The 12,743-nt window shown below is 41.6% G+C and overlaps 1 protein-coding gene across 1 annotated transcript in view; it reads right to left on the reverse strand.

Annotated features, from left to right (window-relative positions):
• Positions 1 to 12,743, reverse strand: part of LOC117544181 (sodium-coupled neutral amino acid transporter 3-like) — a 32,904-nt gene that overhangs the window by 14,019 nt on the left and 6,142 nt on the right. The window contains exons 4-10 of the mRNA XM_034213018.1: positions 7,589 to 7,671; positions 7,011 to 7,069; positions 5,128 to 5,244; positions 4,961 to 5,040; positions 4,457 to 4,557; positions 4,220 to 4,344; positions 1,261 to 1,405 (exon numbers count right to left, since the gene is read on the reverse strand). Coding sequence (XP_034068909.1) covers positions 1,261 to 1,405; positions 4,220 to 4,344; positions 4,457 to 4,557; positions 4,961 to 5,040; positions 5,128 to 5,244; positions 7,011 to 7,069; positions 7,589 to 7,671 — 710 coding nt within the window. The remainder of the gene's footprint in view (positions 1 to 1,260; positions 1,406 to 4,219; positions 4,345 to 4,456; positions 4,558 to 4,960; positions 5,041 to 5,127; positions 5,245 to 7,010; positions 7,070 to 7,588; positions 7,672 to 12,743) is intronic.

Below are 12,743 nucleotides of genomic sequence, written 5' to 3' on the forward strand. Positions count from 1 at the left end.
ATAGCACCCTAGACAATTCAGTAATGGTATATTTTTTAGGGATTTCTTTTTTTCTGATAAATGAGAGAAAAGTGATGGAGTCCTATATTCCTATCACCAAAAAGTACAATTTCCGTCTAAACTAAAGCTAGGTTTACAGGACTATAATTCAGTATTTCTTTAGTGAAATAATTGCCTGACTATTTGGTGATGTAGGACAGCCACCTGGTTCATACCTCAGCAAATATCTGAAGAGGATAAAGAGAGGTTATTCTCAAGTTATGGGCTTTTTTGTCACCTTTCCCACATTCGGCCTGGTCTAATTTGGCTCTTTTTCAGGGATTGGGGTAGTTCTAAAGAACAACCCAAAAAACATTTTTTCCCCCAAAATAAAATTTGACAACAATCAATTGCATTAATGGGAGACCCTAAAGATAAGAAAAAACATTGTTATCATTTGTTCTACCTCGGGTAGGGGTATCTCGAAAACTAAAGCCTTTTTTGAGGACTTGCTGCTGGAATATTAGTCCAAAAGTAAAAAAGTAGCGAAAGTTTAGTATAATTAATTATGTTTTACTAAATCTCTACCCTCCATAACTGCACTTGCTAATGTTGCTACTTGCTAACGGCGGTGATGACAGTACGAAGATGATACGATTTAATTGGAGTGAAGCCAAAGGGCGGGTGGCTTCCCTTGGCATGGCCCTGAAAAATCACAGGTTGGCAGGGGCATGACGGTTGCCTCATCTGATTGGTCAATCCCTCAATTAGTTTACTGTGAGTGCAATATACTGTTTCACCATAACATCTAGAGGGGCGCTGTTTCACTCTTTGTAAAATACTCAATGAGAATGGGGGAGAGATGGCAGCAACAAAGAAGGATTACCGAAACTAAACAAAATGTTTTTTTTATTCATTAAAATGATAACTACAGTCCGAAAAAACAGGGGAAGCCTGGCTTCCCTTGTCCTCCAAGAGCAAAACGCACTGATCACTCCTCTGTTGTGGCTGACAACGTTAAAGGCCTCTAATACAAATTAAAGGCTGAATTAATACCACGTATCTCAAATACTTTTACAAACTTGATGTCTGCTCTAACTCTAGATACTGGAAAATAATGGACAATTGTTTTCTTATTGTCTATTGAACTCAAATAGTTATAAAATCAGCAAAATCCTAAGGAAAAGTAATTTCATAAGAAAACAAAACATTAATAATAATAATAATTTGAAGTATTTTGAGCAATGTTTGTATTTCCAAATTCCAAGTCTCATAACCCACCACTAATGCCAAAGATGTCTCGAATGTTGGGAACGAGGATGACCAGCAGGTTGACCACACACAGCAGACAGAGGGCGATGGCGATGTGGCGGATCCAGTTGAAGGGCCTCCCTGGAAACAGCAGCTGCAGGAGGGCCCGGCGGATCTGACACAAACACAGACGTTAGGATACATAGCCTGTAGCTACACAGGTATCAGAGCCAGTCCATGGAGCAACCAACCTAATACGCATGCTGTTTCTCAATTTGAATACTTCTTCATTTAGTTAGATGTATCGCCCCCTGCTGGCAGTAGTTCATTTGTGATAAAGTTCTACCATGTGACCAATATACCATGTGACAATCTTCTTCAATCCTCGTGACCACTCCTTTGGTTGCATTCTTGGTTGGTACATATATTACAAACATAATCTTATTTTATTTCTTCTAAATATGTTAGGTAAGTTAAATCTATAAAAAGATAATTTTTGGGTTTGAAAAAAATCCATGTGTGTGTATATTCTCTGGCATTTCTCCAACTTATTGTTTTATAGCGATTGTAACTATTCTTCTAGATATTTATGTGTCTATTGTATTGTGTTTTATTTCTAAGTTTCAGCCTTTTTCCGTCTTAAACTGATTATAAACAACTACTCCGATCTCCAGTGCTTGATGGTGGAAGGTGTTTAGCTGCCCGTCAAAGTCCACAGGGATACATGCCATTTAAGCCAAAATTAAATAAATACATACATAATTAAATAAATACATATATATATATAAATATGCCTATGAAATAAATAAATGAGGCAATAATATGTACATTTTAATACACATTTATTTATTTCATGGGACTTGTATTTCATAATGCCACATTTCCATTTATTATATACAAATGAACGGGGCGTGGTTAGCTCACAGATCCAGCGATTACAGTGAAGGCGCTATTCATTGCGCACTCAAAAATGAATAGCTGCTGATTTGACCGAGCGAACGCGAGAGACGGCTGAGTTGACCGCAGTTATGCAACAGCAACCGAAGCTAAACTGACTATCTTGACTACTTGTTGCTATCCTATTGTGGCATAAGCCGTTTTCTACAGGTGCATTTGACCTTTCATTATGATTCTACTTGTGATAGTCCGACAGCACAACCTGTGCAGTCCATGTATTGATTCCATCTGACAGCTGCTATAATACAAAACAACACTTCTGCCTGCTCTCCACAATGATCAATGACAGTGAACGGATGGTCAAAGTAAGGTACAAATAGACAGAATCACACGAAGCCTAGTTAGTGTTGCCTGACTTTATAAAGTGTGTTATTTTTGTATAAGTGTGTGGTTGAAAAGCACAAGAACGGTTCTTGAACCAGAACCGGTTTGGTTTATTGGCAGTTTGCAAACCACTTAAGAGTACTGGGTTGCGTTCCAATAGTCCATTTAGCTTAGGAACCTTCCTAACGGAGTGAAATGACCCGGAAGTACGTCAGTGGCAGCCATGATAAGTGCTGTTCCAATTCTCTAAATGAAAGGAAAGGAGGTTTCAAACTTCCTTTATAACCTCCTTTAGCTTAGGAACCACTGGACCTCCAATGACGAAAGGAGAGGAGAAAATGCTGCCCCACAATGCATTGCAGCCGCAGCATTTGCCGTCACTCAACAGTCGGCCATTCACGAAAACAACCGATTATGACGGAGAAATTATATCATGAAAGTTACGGTGCTTATTAAGCATTTTAAAACGTATGTGGTAAGTTGCCAAAGTGCTTTGTTTTGAACGTTCATCAGTATTATAATCAAAAAGAGAAATATAAACGTTAGTTTTTACTGAAATGATCAAATAAAGTCAACATCTCACAGTCTTTACTGAGCTGTGTGGGGTTTGTTCAACTTTTAAAAGATGTTTGAATGGTGATGTACACAGTGATAGATGTTAAGGACTAACGTTTATAATAAATACATCTGTATTGATTTTAAGATCTGTTCATACAATCATACGTATTGGGATCATTTGTATTAATGTGGACCGGAGGGAGAGGGTGACGAGCATAAGTTTCACTTTCCTTTTTTATTTCCACAGCAGCAGACGCACATTCATGACGTCCGCTGGCGCATCATAAACACGTCGGATAGTGAAAGTGCATTCGGATTCTCTAAAGTACAGCAGTCTCTTCTCCTAAGTCCTTTTGACTTCTCCTATCCACTATCCCTTAACCCCGTGACGTTTCACTCAGAGGTCAAGGAATAGGAGATAGGGTTAGAATTTAGGAGCTGATTTTTGGATTATCGGAACGCAACCCTGGAGTGTGAAACAAGAGCTATTGAGTCAGTGTTGTGGTGCTGTTGCTTTGGTCTGGATCTGTGAGCTAACCACGCCCCGTTCATTTGCATATAAGAAATGGAAATGTGTCATTATGAAATACAAGTCCCATGAAATAAATAAATTTGTATTTAAATGTACATGTATACATATTTATTGCCTCATTTATTTATTTCATAGGCATATTTATATATATATATATATATATGTATTTATTTAATTATTTATGTATTTATTTCATTTTGGCTTAAATGGCATTCCATACATGGACACAACACCTTCCCTTAGTATACTGCATGTCCTGCACTGTGAAAGCGTATGCAGTGCATGAATTCTGATCGCGTAGTGTTGTCTCAAATTGTACACAGCAGCTGTGCCCTGCCAGAACATGACATTGCTTCTGTTAGCATTGCAGATTAAGCAATTTACCCTTTGCATTAACAGTGGCTTATTTTCAACGCCAGTTAAGTGGTATTTTACTTTAAAAGTGTTTTAAAAGAATGTATAACTTTCTTAACTTGCCATATTTTGCAATGGGACGCACTTATGCACTCGAAACAGCAAATAAAGAAGTACGCAATTTGAGACAGAGCGACAGGCAGTTCAGGTCAGTGTCATAGAGTACATCAGATGGATGAGCGTGAAGGCCACGCATGTTCTTACAGGAAACAAGACAACAGGAACGGTCAGAGTGACAGCCACCAGGACGGCCAGTCGGACACACATGATCAGAGTGTCCAGGGGGTCCACCTTACTGTAGGTATGGAGCAGCTCTGCTTCAGTGTTCCCTACACACACACACACACACACACACACACACACACACACAAAGATACAAAACCTGTGTCACCTTACTAGACTGAGCTATGTTCTGCAGACTTAAAGATCTGTCACTCTTACCAAAGAAGGTCAGGTATCCAAATATGGCTGTGAAGAAGTACATGGTGAACATGCCCAGGATGGAGACATTGCCAATATTCTGCATTCTTCTCTTGGTTGGGCTTTAGGGGAAAAGATGGCAGGTGTTATAAAACAGTACAGTAAAAAAATGAAAGAGAGTGAAGCATGGCTATTATAAACGTTTCTTTTAAGAAAATAATATAAACAAATCTGAAAATGAAGCTGTAAACTACTGTCCAGGTTAGACATTTTAGGTATACTTATTTAAAAAAATTATATAAATATATAAACGGTATTTTTCCATCAGCTTCCGATGGCACAAAACCACAAAGATTGGACCCAAGGTGACTAGAAAATATTATTTCAATTTTGAGCATCATCAACTCCTGCACCTTTAAAAGGCAGGAAAGGGTATGAACCAAAGAGTATTCCCTTTTGACTCTCACAGGCATGAATGTTTTTTCATGCACACTGTATGTGAATATCAGGAAGTGTGCATCGTACTTGCTCAGTTCGGTGTAGATGGGAAGCACTTCAGGGTGACAAACAAAAGCAAATGCCAGGATGGGGATGGTATACGCCGTCTTTAAATCAAATAACACAGTAACTTCATAAACTCCCTGTGAAATATGATGCACCCACTAATAGTTCCAGATCATAAACTCTCTGACCTCTTGATTGATGGTGAAGTATTTGGCAGTGCATGTGTCCTCCAGGAAGACTGCGTTCACAGAGTGGTTGCCAAACACTTCCAGAGGGCATGCAATGTTGAACTTCTTATAGATGACCTGATGTAGATAAAGAGAGTTTGAGGAGGGAGAACAAATGCTATATTTCTTGCCTTTGGTTACTAAAGAAAATACATGTTGGTACTATTTGGAATCTCCCTAAAATATTGTATTTTAGCTCTTCGTCTCTATATCTCCGTTGTTGTTATATTGAGTTTTTGCACATGGCACTTAATGATTACCTTTACCTAAGTTAATTCGTTAGCAAACAGGCAAACAGACCATCCATTCCACATCCATGCTCCACTATGTCCCCCAGCTAGTCTCTAACTGTGTGCAGGGAGTGTACAGTGGCTCAAACAGTCTGCTGGTGCTGGTGGTTGATTAGCAGAGAGACTGAACCAAACCAGTGAAATTGTGGACAGTAAGGAATGGGTTTGAAACTTTAAAGGTGTGTTCACACCGGACAACATCACAGTTTTGAAGATACAGGGCTTATCTCCATGTATCTCCAATTATTGTAATGCACGTATCAAAATGGTGCCGAAATAACAGCATTTTGATACCAGTTAGTAAAAACCATGAAATATGCTTTGACTGTGCTAAAAAGAAATGGATTTACATGCACCTTTAGTCTTTTACGTAACAAACAGTCATTTAATCCATTGTTCATGAGCTGTTATGCTTTTAACAAACTGTTGTCCATCATTGATGACCCCCCCCCCCCCTCTCCACCTGCAGCTGGACAGACAGATACCCCCCCCCCCCCCCCCCCCCCCCCCCCTCTCCACCTGCAGCTGGACAGACAGATACCCCCCCCCCCCTCTCCACCTGCAGCTGGACAGACAGATACCCCTCCCTCTCCATCTGCAGCTGGACAGACAGATACCCCCCTCTCCACCTGCAGCTGGACAGACAGATACCCCCCCCCCCCCTCTCCACCTGCAGCTGGACAGACAGATACCAACCCCCAGCCCCCCCCCCCCCCCCCCCCCCCCCCCCCCTCTCCACCTGCAGCTGGACAGACAGATACCCCTCCCTCTCCATCTGCAGCTGGACAGACAGATACCCCCCTCTCCACCTGCAGCTGGACAGACAGATACCCCCCCCCCCCTCTCCACCTGCAGCTGGACAGACAGATACCCCCCCCCCCCTCTCCACCTGCAGCTGGACAGACAGATACCCCCCCCCCCTCTCCACCTGCAGCTGGACAGACAGATACCCCCCCCCCCCCCCTCTCCACCTGCAGCTGGACAGACAGATACCCCTCCCTCTCCATCTGCAGCTGGACAGACAGATACACTCTTGTACACTTTCTATCAATTATCTATGTGCAAATAGGGTATAATATTTCATTAAACTTCCGAGCAGTTTAAATGAAACATCTGCAACTTTAAAGTGATAAACATCAATGTCTCACTAATTATAATACAAATATAAAAAAATTAAATATAAGATGTTAATGGTCTGTCTTTATCTGTTGTGATTTATTGTCTTTTATTGTGATGTAATGTGTTTTTATGTGTTTAAATTACATGTACAGCACTTTGGCTCGACCAAAATCGTTTTTAAATGTGCTCTACAAATAACATTTGATTTGATTTGATTTGTCTCTGTGTGGGAAGAACACAAACACCCAGTTGAATCTAGGTAAACGTGCTCCTCCTGGTGGATATATTCACCAGTGCTACTGATTTCCACACACAGAGTACAAGTCGCCCTGAGTTCACTAAATCATAGCTGGAGATTTGGAGAACAAATCATTTCTCCAGCACCACAGTAAACATAGGAATAAAGTATTACACTGATACTACCCCCAGACTCACCGCAGACAGGAAGAAGACCATGCAGGAGATAGAGAAGCCACTTGTGTAACCCAGATACCCTGCAGTGAGCAAGAAGACAACTCTCAGACACAACTGAGAACCGGGGAAATAGGAAGGGTTTACTTCTTGTTATGCAGATAAGTTATTGGGCTTTTTTGATCAAATAACATTTGTTGGAAAATATTATCATCAAAAAAAGTGGCTTATTAACACATGAATACTGTGTCATATATGTTTCGATATATTTAAGAAGAACATTATAAGTGAAGCACGAGTTTCAGGTGTGGGTCATATTCCATTATACTTTAACAATTAGCTGAGGGCCAATTAAAACGGACCTGGGCCGTAGTTTGGACACCCCTGCTGTAGGCGCTCTGTTGTGAGTTATGTTAGTGAAACAGATTTTATGCAGTTTGATTTTCCTTTGGCTTCTCTGTGTCCTATTGGAGAGCAGCATCTATCATTTGTCTCCGTATGAGTTAGGTTAAGTTCTGTCAAAGACTTAAATTAGGTGATGTCTTGTTTCAACAAGCTGTCTGAGGAGTTCTAGTATGATAACATGAAGTGATGTGGCATACCCAGGTGTTTCATCAGGGCCAGTGGGAAGATGATGCAGATGGAGACGATCATAATGAGGTAGTTTCCATTCATGTACCATTCCCTAGTGGCAGAGCAAATGATATCTCACACAGTTAGGCATACACACAAATAGTTGGCTGGAATCGATCCTTGGAAATTGTGGTTGTGGTGCATGCACGGTAACCATTTGCTCTGTGTCAGTTCTCTTTTAGAATCACCATTTTTGTTCAGTCTGTCCCAGGGGGCAGGATGTTGAATAAAGTTCTGATCTGCTATTTTACAAACCTCAACAAGTTACTGCAATAGGAGACTTTGCTTACAGACTTTGCTGATGACATGGTAACACACAAGAACGTTACTAAATTATTAATTTTGAAGAATGCAATCTGTGATGCCTGCAGACTTAAAAGTATATAAGCTCTCTTTAATACCCCCCCCCCCCCCCCCCCCTACTTCCTGTGCTGAGGTTTTACATTATATTTCATTATATCTTAACTTGTCAATAGAGCACTAAATGTAAATGTATTTACAGCTGATAATAGTACTCTTCAAATGCACTATTTCCAACTGTTAAATAACTTTTGTTAAAAATTATTAATTCATTGGAAAATTCCACTATGCATATTTCCGGCAGTGGCTCAGTCAGTAGGGGCTTGGACTGTGAGCGGACGTGCGTGACTTTGGTCTGAGGAGGAAAGAAGTGAATTGTTTGTTTTGTGGATATATTTTGTTTCGTCAAACTTATAGTTGTGTTTTTTTGTTGTTCTGAGTCACCCCCAAACAGCCTTGCTGGCTGGGGGTTTCCCCTGACCTGTGTGTTTTTTTTCGATCGGACGGATAAACTGGCAAAGAAAACGGGAATGGAATTATCAACTGCGTCACGGATCACGGACATTGACAAATTACAGCAGAGTACGGAGAAAGACGGGACATCAGTGAATGAAAAAGGAATGGAAAATGACAGCGGAAATGCGAATGGACAAAATGAAAAAACGGGAGTGGGAAAACAAAAGGAGGTGAGAGAGCTGTTTGAGTTGAATGTGGAGGAGGAAAAATATAAAAAGGAGCTTACAGTTGTGGTGACGGTGGAGAGTGGAAAAGCAGTAACTGTTATGGATTTGCTAAAAGGAGTTAAAAAAGAATGCGGAATTGTGATGGGGTGTCGGGTTAAAGGAAATGGGCTATATGAAGTGACAATGGCTGAAGAAAAAGGAAAAAATAAACTGTTGGATGGAATACGAATCAATGGGGCTTTGGTGCGGGGCAGAGACTGCATGACAAAGAGCTCACGGTGTCATTCTTAAATATACCTTCGTATATATTGGACAGTTCAATAAAAGGCAGATTGGCAATGTGGGGGGTTCTGCCTGTCTCGACAATAAAGAGAAGGATGTGGCCCGGCACTGATGTGGTTGATGGGACGAGGTTTTTGAGAGTGGAGTTCAACAAGGAAGTGCGGTCACTTCCTTACTCCACAAGGTTCGAGACTCTAGAGGGGCCGGAATACTTTAGGGTGATTCATGACAAGCAAGTACCGGTCTGCAGGATGTGCATAAGGCCAGGGCATTTATACAGAGAATGCCCTGAGTTTAAATGCCATAAATGTGCGAAACAGGGACACTATGCCGGGACTGTGTGACTCGGGAGGAGGGGGCGAGCGGAGCCAGGGGGAGAGAAAGTGCACAGGCGGAAAATAAAGTGGAGAATGGAATGGAGGAAGAGGAAGGTGGAAGTCAGGAAGAAAGTGAAGAAGAGGATATACATGATAAGGCTGGGAGCAGGATGAACGAGGAAGCTGTGGCTGCTGTCGCGGCGGTGTTTGTGGCGGCTGATGCAAAGAGGGCAGCTGATGAGGCTGCCATGGGAGGTGGAGGAGATGGAGCGAGGAAGAAGGGGAAAGCAGACGAAGGGAACATGTGTAGTAGCAAAGCAAATACTGCTGCTGTTCCGGCTGCTGTGGACGATGGACAGACTGCGAGGAGTGGTGAAGGTTTGGCTGAGACTGAAGCAGAGGTGGATGTTATTCTGGGGGCAGAAAATGATACCGAGGCTGAAGCGGACGTTGAAGGTGAACCTGATCCTGAGGATGGAGGAGGAGCTGTCGGTGGGAGGAGCGAAGGAGAGGAGGTGGAGGACAGATGGCTGAGGGAATGGAGGGCAGCTCGGTTGTGTCGGACATGGAGGAGGAGGGAGGAGACGACGAGGAGAACGAGTCTGAGGACGAGGAGGTGGAGATAACAGGGCCCATAAAGGAGAAGATCTTTGGCGAGGCGAATGCTGGGTCAAAGAGCAGAGGGATGAGGAGAGAATCCAGCAGGCTGAATGCAAAGAGGAAAGACGATAAGGAGAAAGTGGTGGAGAGAAGACGGGTGAAAGCGAAAGGAGGAGCTGCAAAGGGTCCGGACAAAAAATAAATAGAATGAAAAAAATAATAACATTAATAACACTTGTAATGGTGACAATTTCCTCTTTTAATGGGAATGGGCTGAGGTCAAAGGACAGGAGAGAGCAGGCCTTAATAATATGCGACTCAGACATCATTTGCTTGCAAGAGACACATTGGGATGAAAGGTGTGTGGAGGATGTAAGGAAAGAATGGATGGGAGAAATGTATGTAAATAATGGGAGTGTGGGTGCTAGAGGGGTGGCAATATTAATTAAAACAGGGGTGGTAACGAATATAAGGAAAGTTAAGGATGATGGTGTTGGGAGAATGGTTGGGATAATGTTTGAATGTATGGGGGAAACATTAATTTAATAAACGTTTATGCACCGAATGAGACAAGGAGGGAGGAGGGAGTTTTTTGAAGGGTTGAAGGATAAATGTGGGGGAAAATGTATGATTGTTGGTGATTTCAATGTGTGGTGTTCGAAGCTGGATGTGTCTGTGAATAATAGTGATTCATCACGTGGTGCACTCAAAACAATAATGGGGACAAATGGGCTGTTGGATGTGTGGAGGGAAAGGAATAGTAGGGAGAGGGTGTTTTCTAGGAATCAAGTGGTGGGAGGGATATTAAAACAGAGTAGAATAGATTTAGTGTGGAGTAATTTAGGGGAGAAAATTGGCAGAATTGAATATAGGAATACTGCCATGAGTGATCACAACATATTGAGTTTCTGCATTGGAACAGTGAGAAAAGGGAGGGGGAGTGTGGTGCTTAAATGCCTGTCTGCTGAAGGATGATGGATATAAGGTTAAAGTGAGAGAATGTATAGAAAAAAGGGGAGGCTTGAATGGTGAGGATGTGGGAGTGTGTTGGGAGGGGTTTAAAAATGAAATAAAAGGGATAAGTATAGGTTTTTGTAAAAATAGGAATAAAATAGAAAGAGAGAAAGAGAAAATGGTTAGGGAAGAGTTAAAGGTGGAAGCTAAAAAGGTAGATATAGAAATAGGGAGAGATATAGATGAGTATAGTCGGTTGAAGGATGAGTTGGGGGAGATAGAGAAGAGAAAGTGTCGAGGTGCTATAATAAGAAGTAGGGCTAGGTATGCAGTTGAGGGAGAGAAAAGTACAGGGGGTTTTTTGGCGCTAGAGAAGGTAAAGCAGAGAAAGAATAATATAGAGAGGGTTGAAGGAAAGGGAGGAGAAATAATATCAGATTTTGTAGGGATTGCTGAGAGAGTTGAGGAATTTTATAGGGAGTTATTTGAGGCGGAGGAGATTGATAGGGAGAGCTTAGAACAGGTGATAGATAGTATGGAAGCGAGATTGAGTGATGAAGGTAGGGACATATGTGAGGGGGAGATAGGATTAGGGGAGATAGAATTAGCTATAGCAGGTCTGGGTAGGAATAAGAGTCCAGGGATAGATGGTCTGACGTCTGAATTCTATGTAGAATTTAGGGAGGGGTTGGCACCAATACTCCTTAAACTGTACAAGAGCTTGGAGGAGAGGGACGAATTGCCGGCAGGCATATCTACAGGGATAATTAGTATATTGTTTAAGAAAGGAAATAGGGAGAAGTTAGAAAACTATAGGCCACTTAGTATGTTAAACACGGATTATAAGGTGCTAGCACGGGTGTTAGCAAATAGAATTAAGAGGGTTATAAAATCAGTAGTGGGGAACACATAGGCGTATAGTATTCCAGGGAGAGATATTTGTGACACTATTAGTAGTATTAGGGACAAAATTAGTCACATGAAGGAGGGTAAGGGTGGGATAGTAGTTAGTTTAGATTTAAATAAAGCTTTTGATAGGGTTAGTCATGGTTTCTTGTATAGAGTGTTAGAGAAGGCAGGGTTTGGGAAAAGATTAATAGGGTGGGTAAGGAGGATTTATAGTAGTGCAGTCAGTTGTGTTAAGATGAATGGGGTGGTAACCAATGTGTTTAAGTTAGGGAGGTCTGTCCGGCAAGGATGCCCTCTATCAGCAATGCTTTATGCGCTGTCAGCCGAGCCCCTAGCGACGCTGCTGAGGCAAAACAGGTATATCAAAGGAGTGGAGGTGCCAGGAGGGGGGGTTAGTTTAGTTTATCAGTATGCGGATGACACCACCATTACAGTTAAAGATAGGGAAAGTGTTAGGGAAGTGTTGAAGACAGTTAGTTTGTATGGTAGGGCATCAGGAGCTAGGGTGAATATAGAAAAGTCAGAGATTATGTATATAGGACAGGTGAGGGATAGGAGTTGTGATATAGGGTTGAAGGAAAATAAGGATTATTTTAGGGTGTTGGGGATCAATGTGGGAATTAAAGATGTGGAGGGTAGGGACAGACAGTATGTAGAGTTAGTGAATGGTTTAGTGAAGACGTTGAGGTTTTGGAAGATGAGGGGGCTTAAGTTGAGGGGGAAGATAGTTGTAGTGAATGGGTTAATTATGAGTAGGGCACTTTATATAATGACAGTTTTAGATGTGCCGGATAGTGTAGTGAATGAAATAGATAAGATAGTTAGTGAGTTTATATGGGGGTGGGAGGGGGGGTAAAGATAGCTAGAGAAGTGTTAGAAAATGAGTGTAGGGATGGAGGGTTAAAGTGATCAATTTAAGAAGGAAAATAAAAGCAATTAGAATTAAAATGATGGTTCGCTACCTTGGAAATAAGGAGGACCAGATATGGAAAATGTTCTTAAAGAAAAAATAAATAAATGTGGAGGATGTGGTGATGGTGCTATTTGATGGTGCTGAAAAAGGGGATGTTGAATGGTAT

The sequence above is a fragment of the Gymnodraco acuticeps genome, unplaced genomic scaffold (genome assembly GCF_902827175.1).
Source record: "Gymnodraco acuticeps unplaced genomic scaffold, fGymAcu1.1, whole genome shotgun sequence".
NCBI classification, from domain to species: Eukaryota; Metazoa; Chordata; class Actinopteri; order Perciformes; family Bathydraconidae; genus Gymnodraco; species Gymnodraco acuticeps.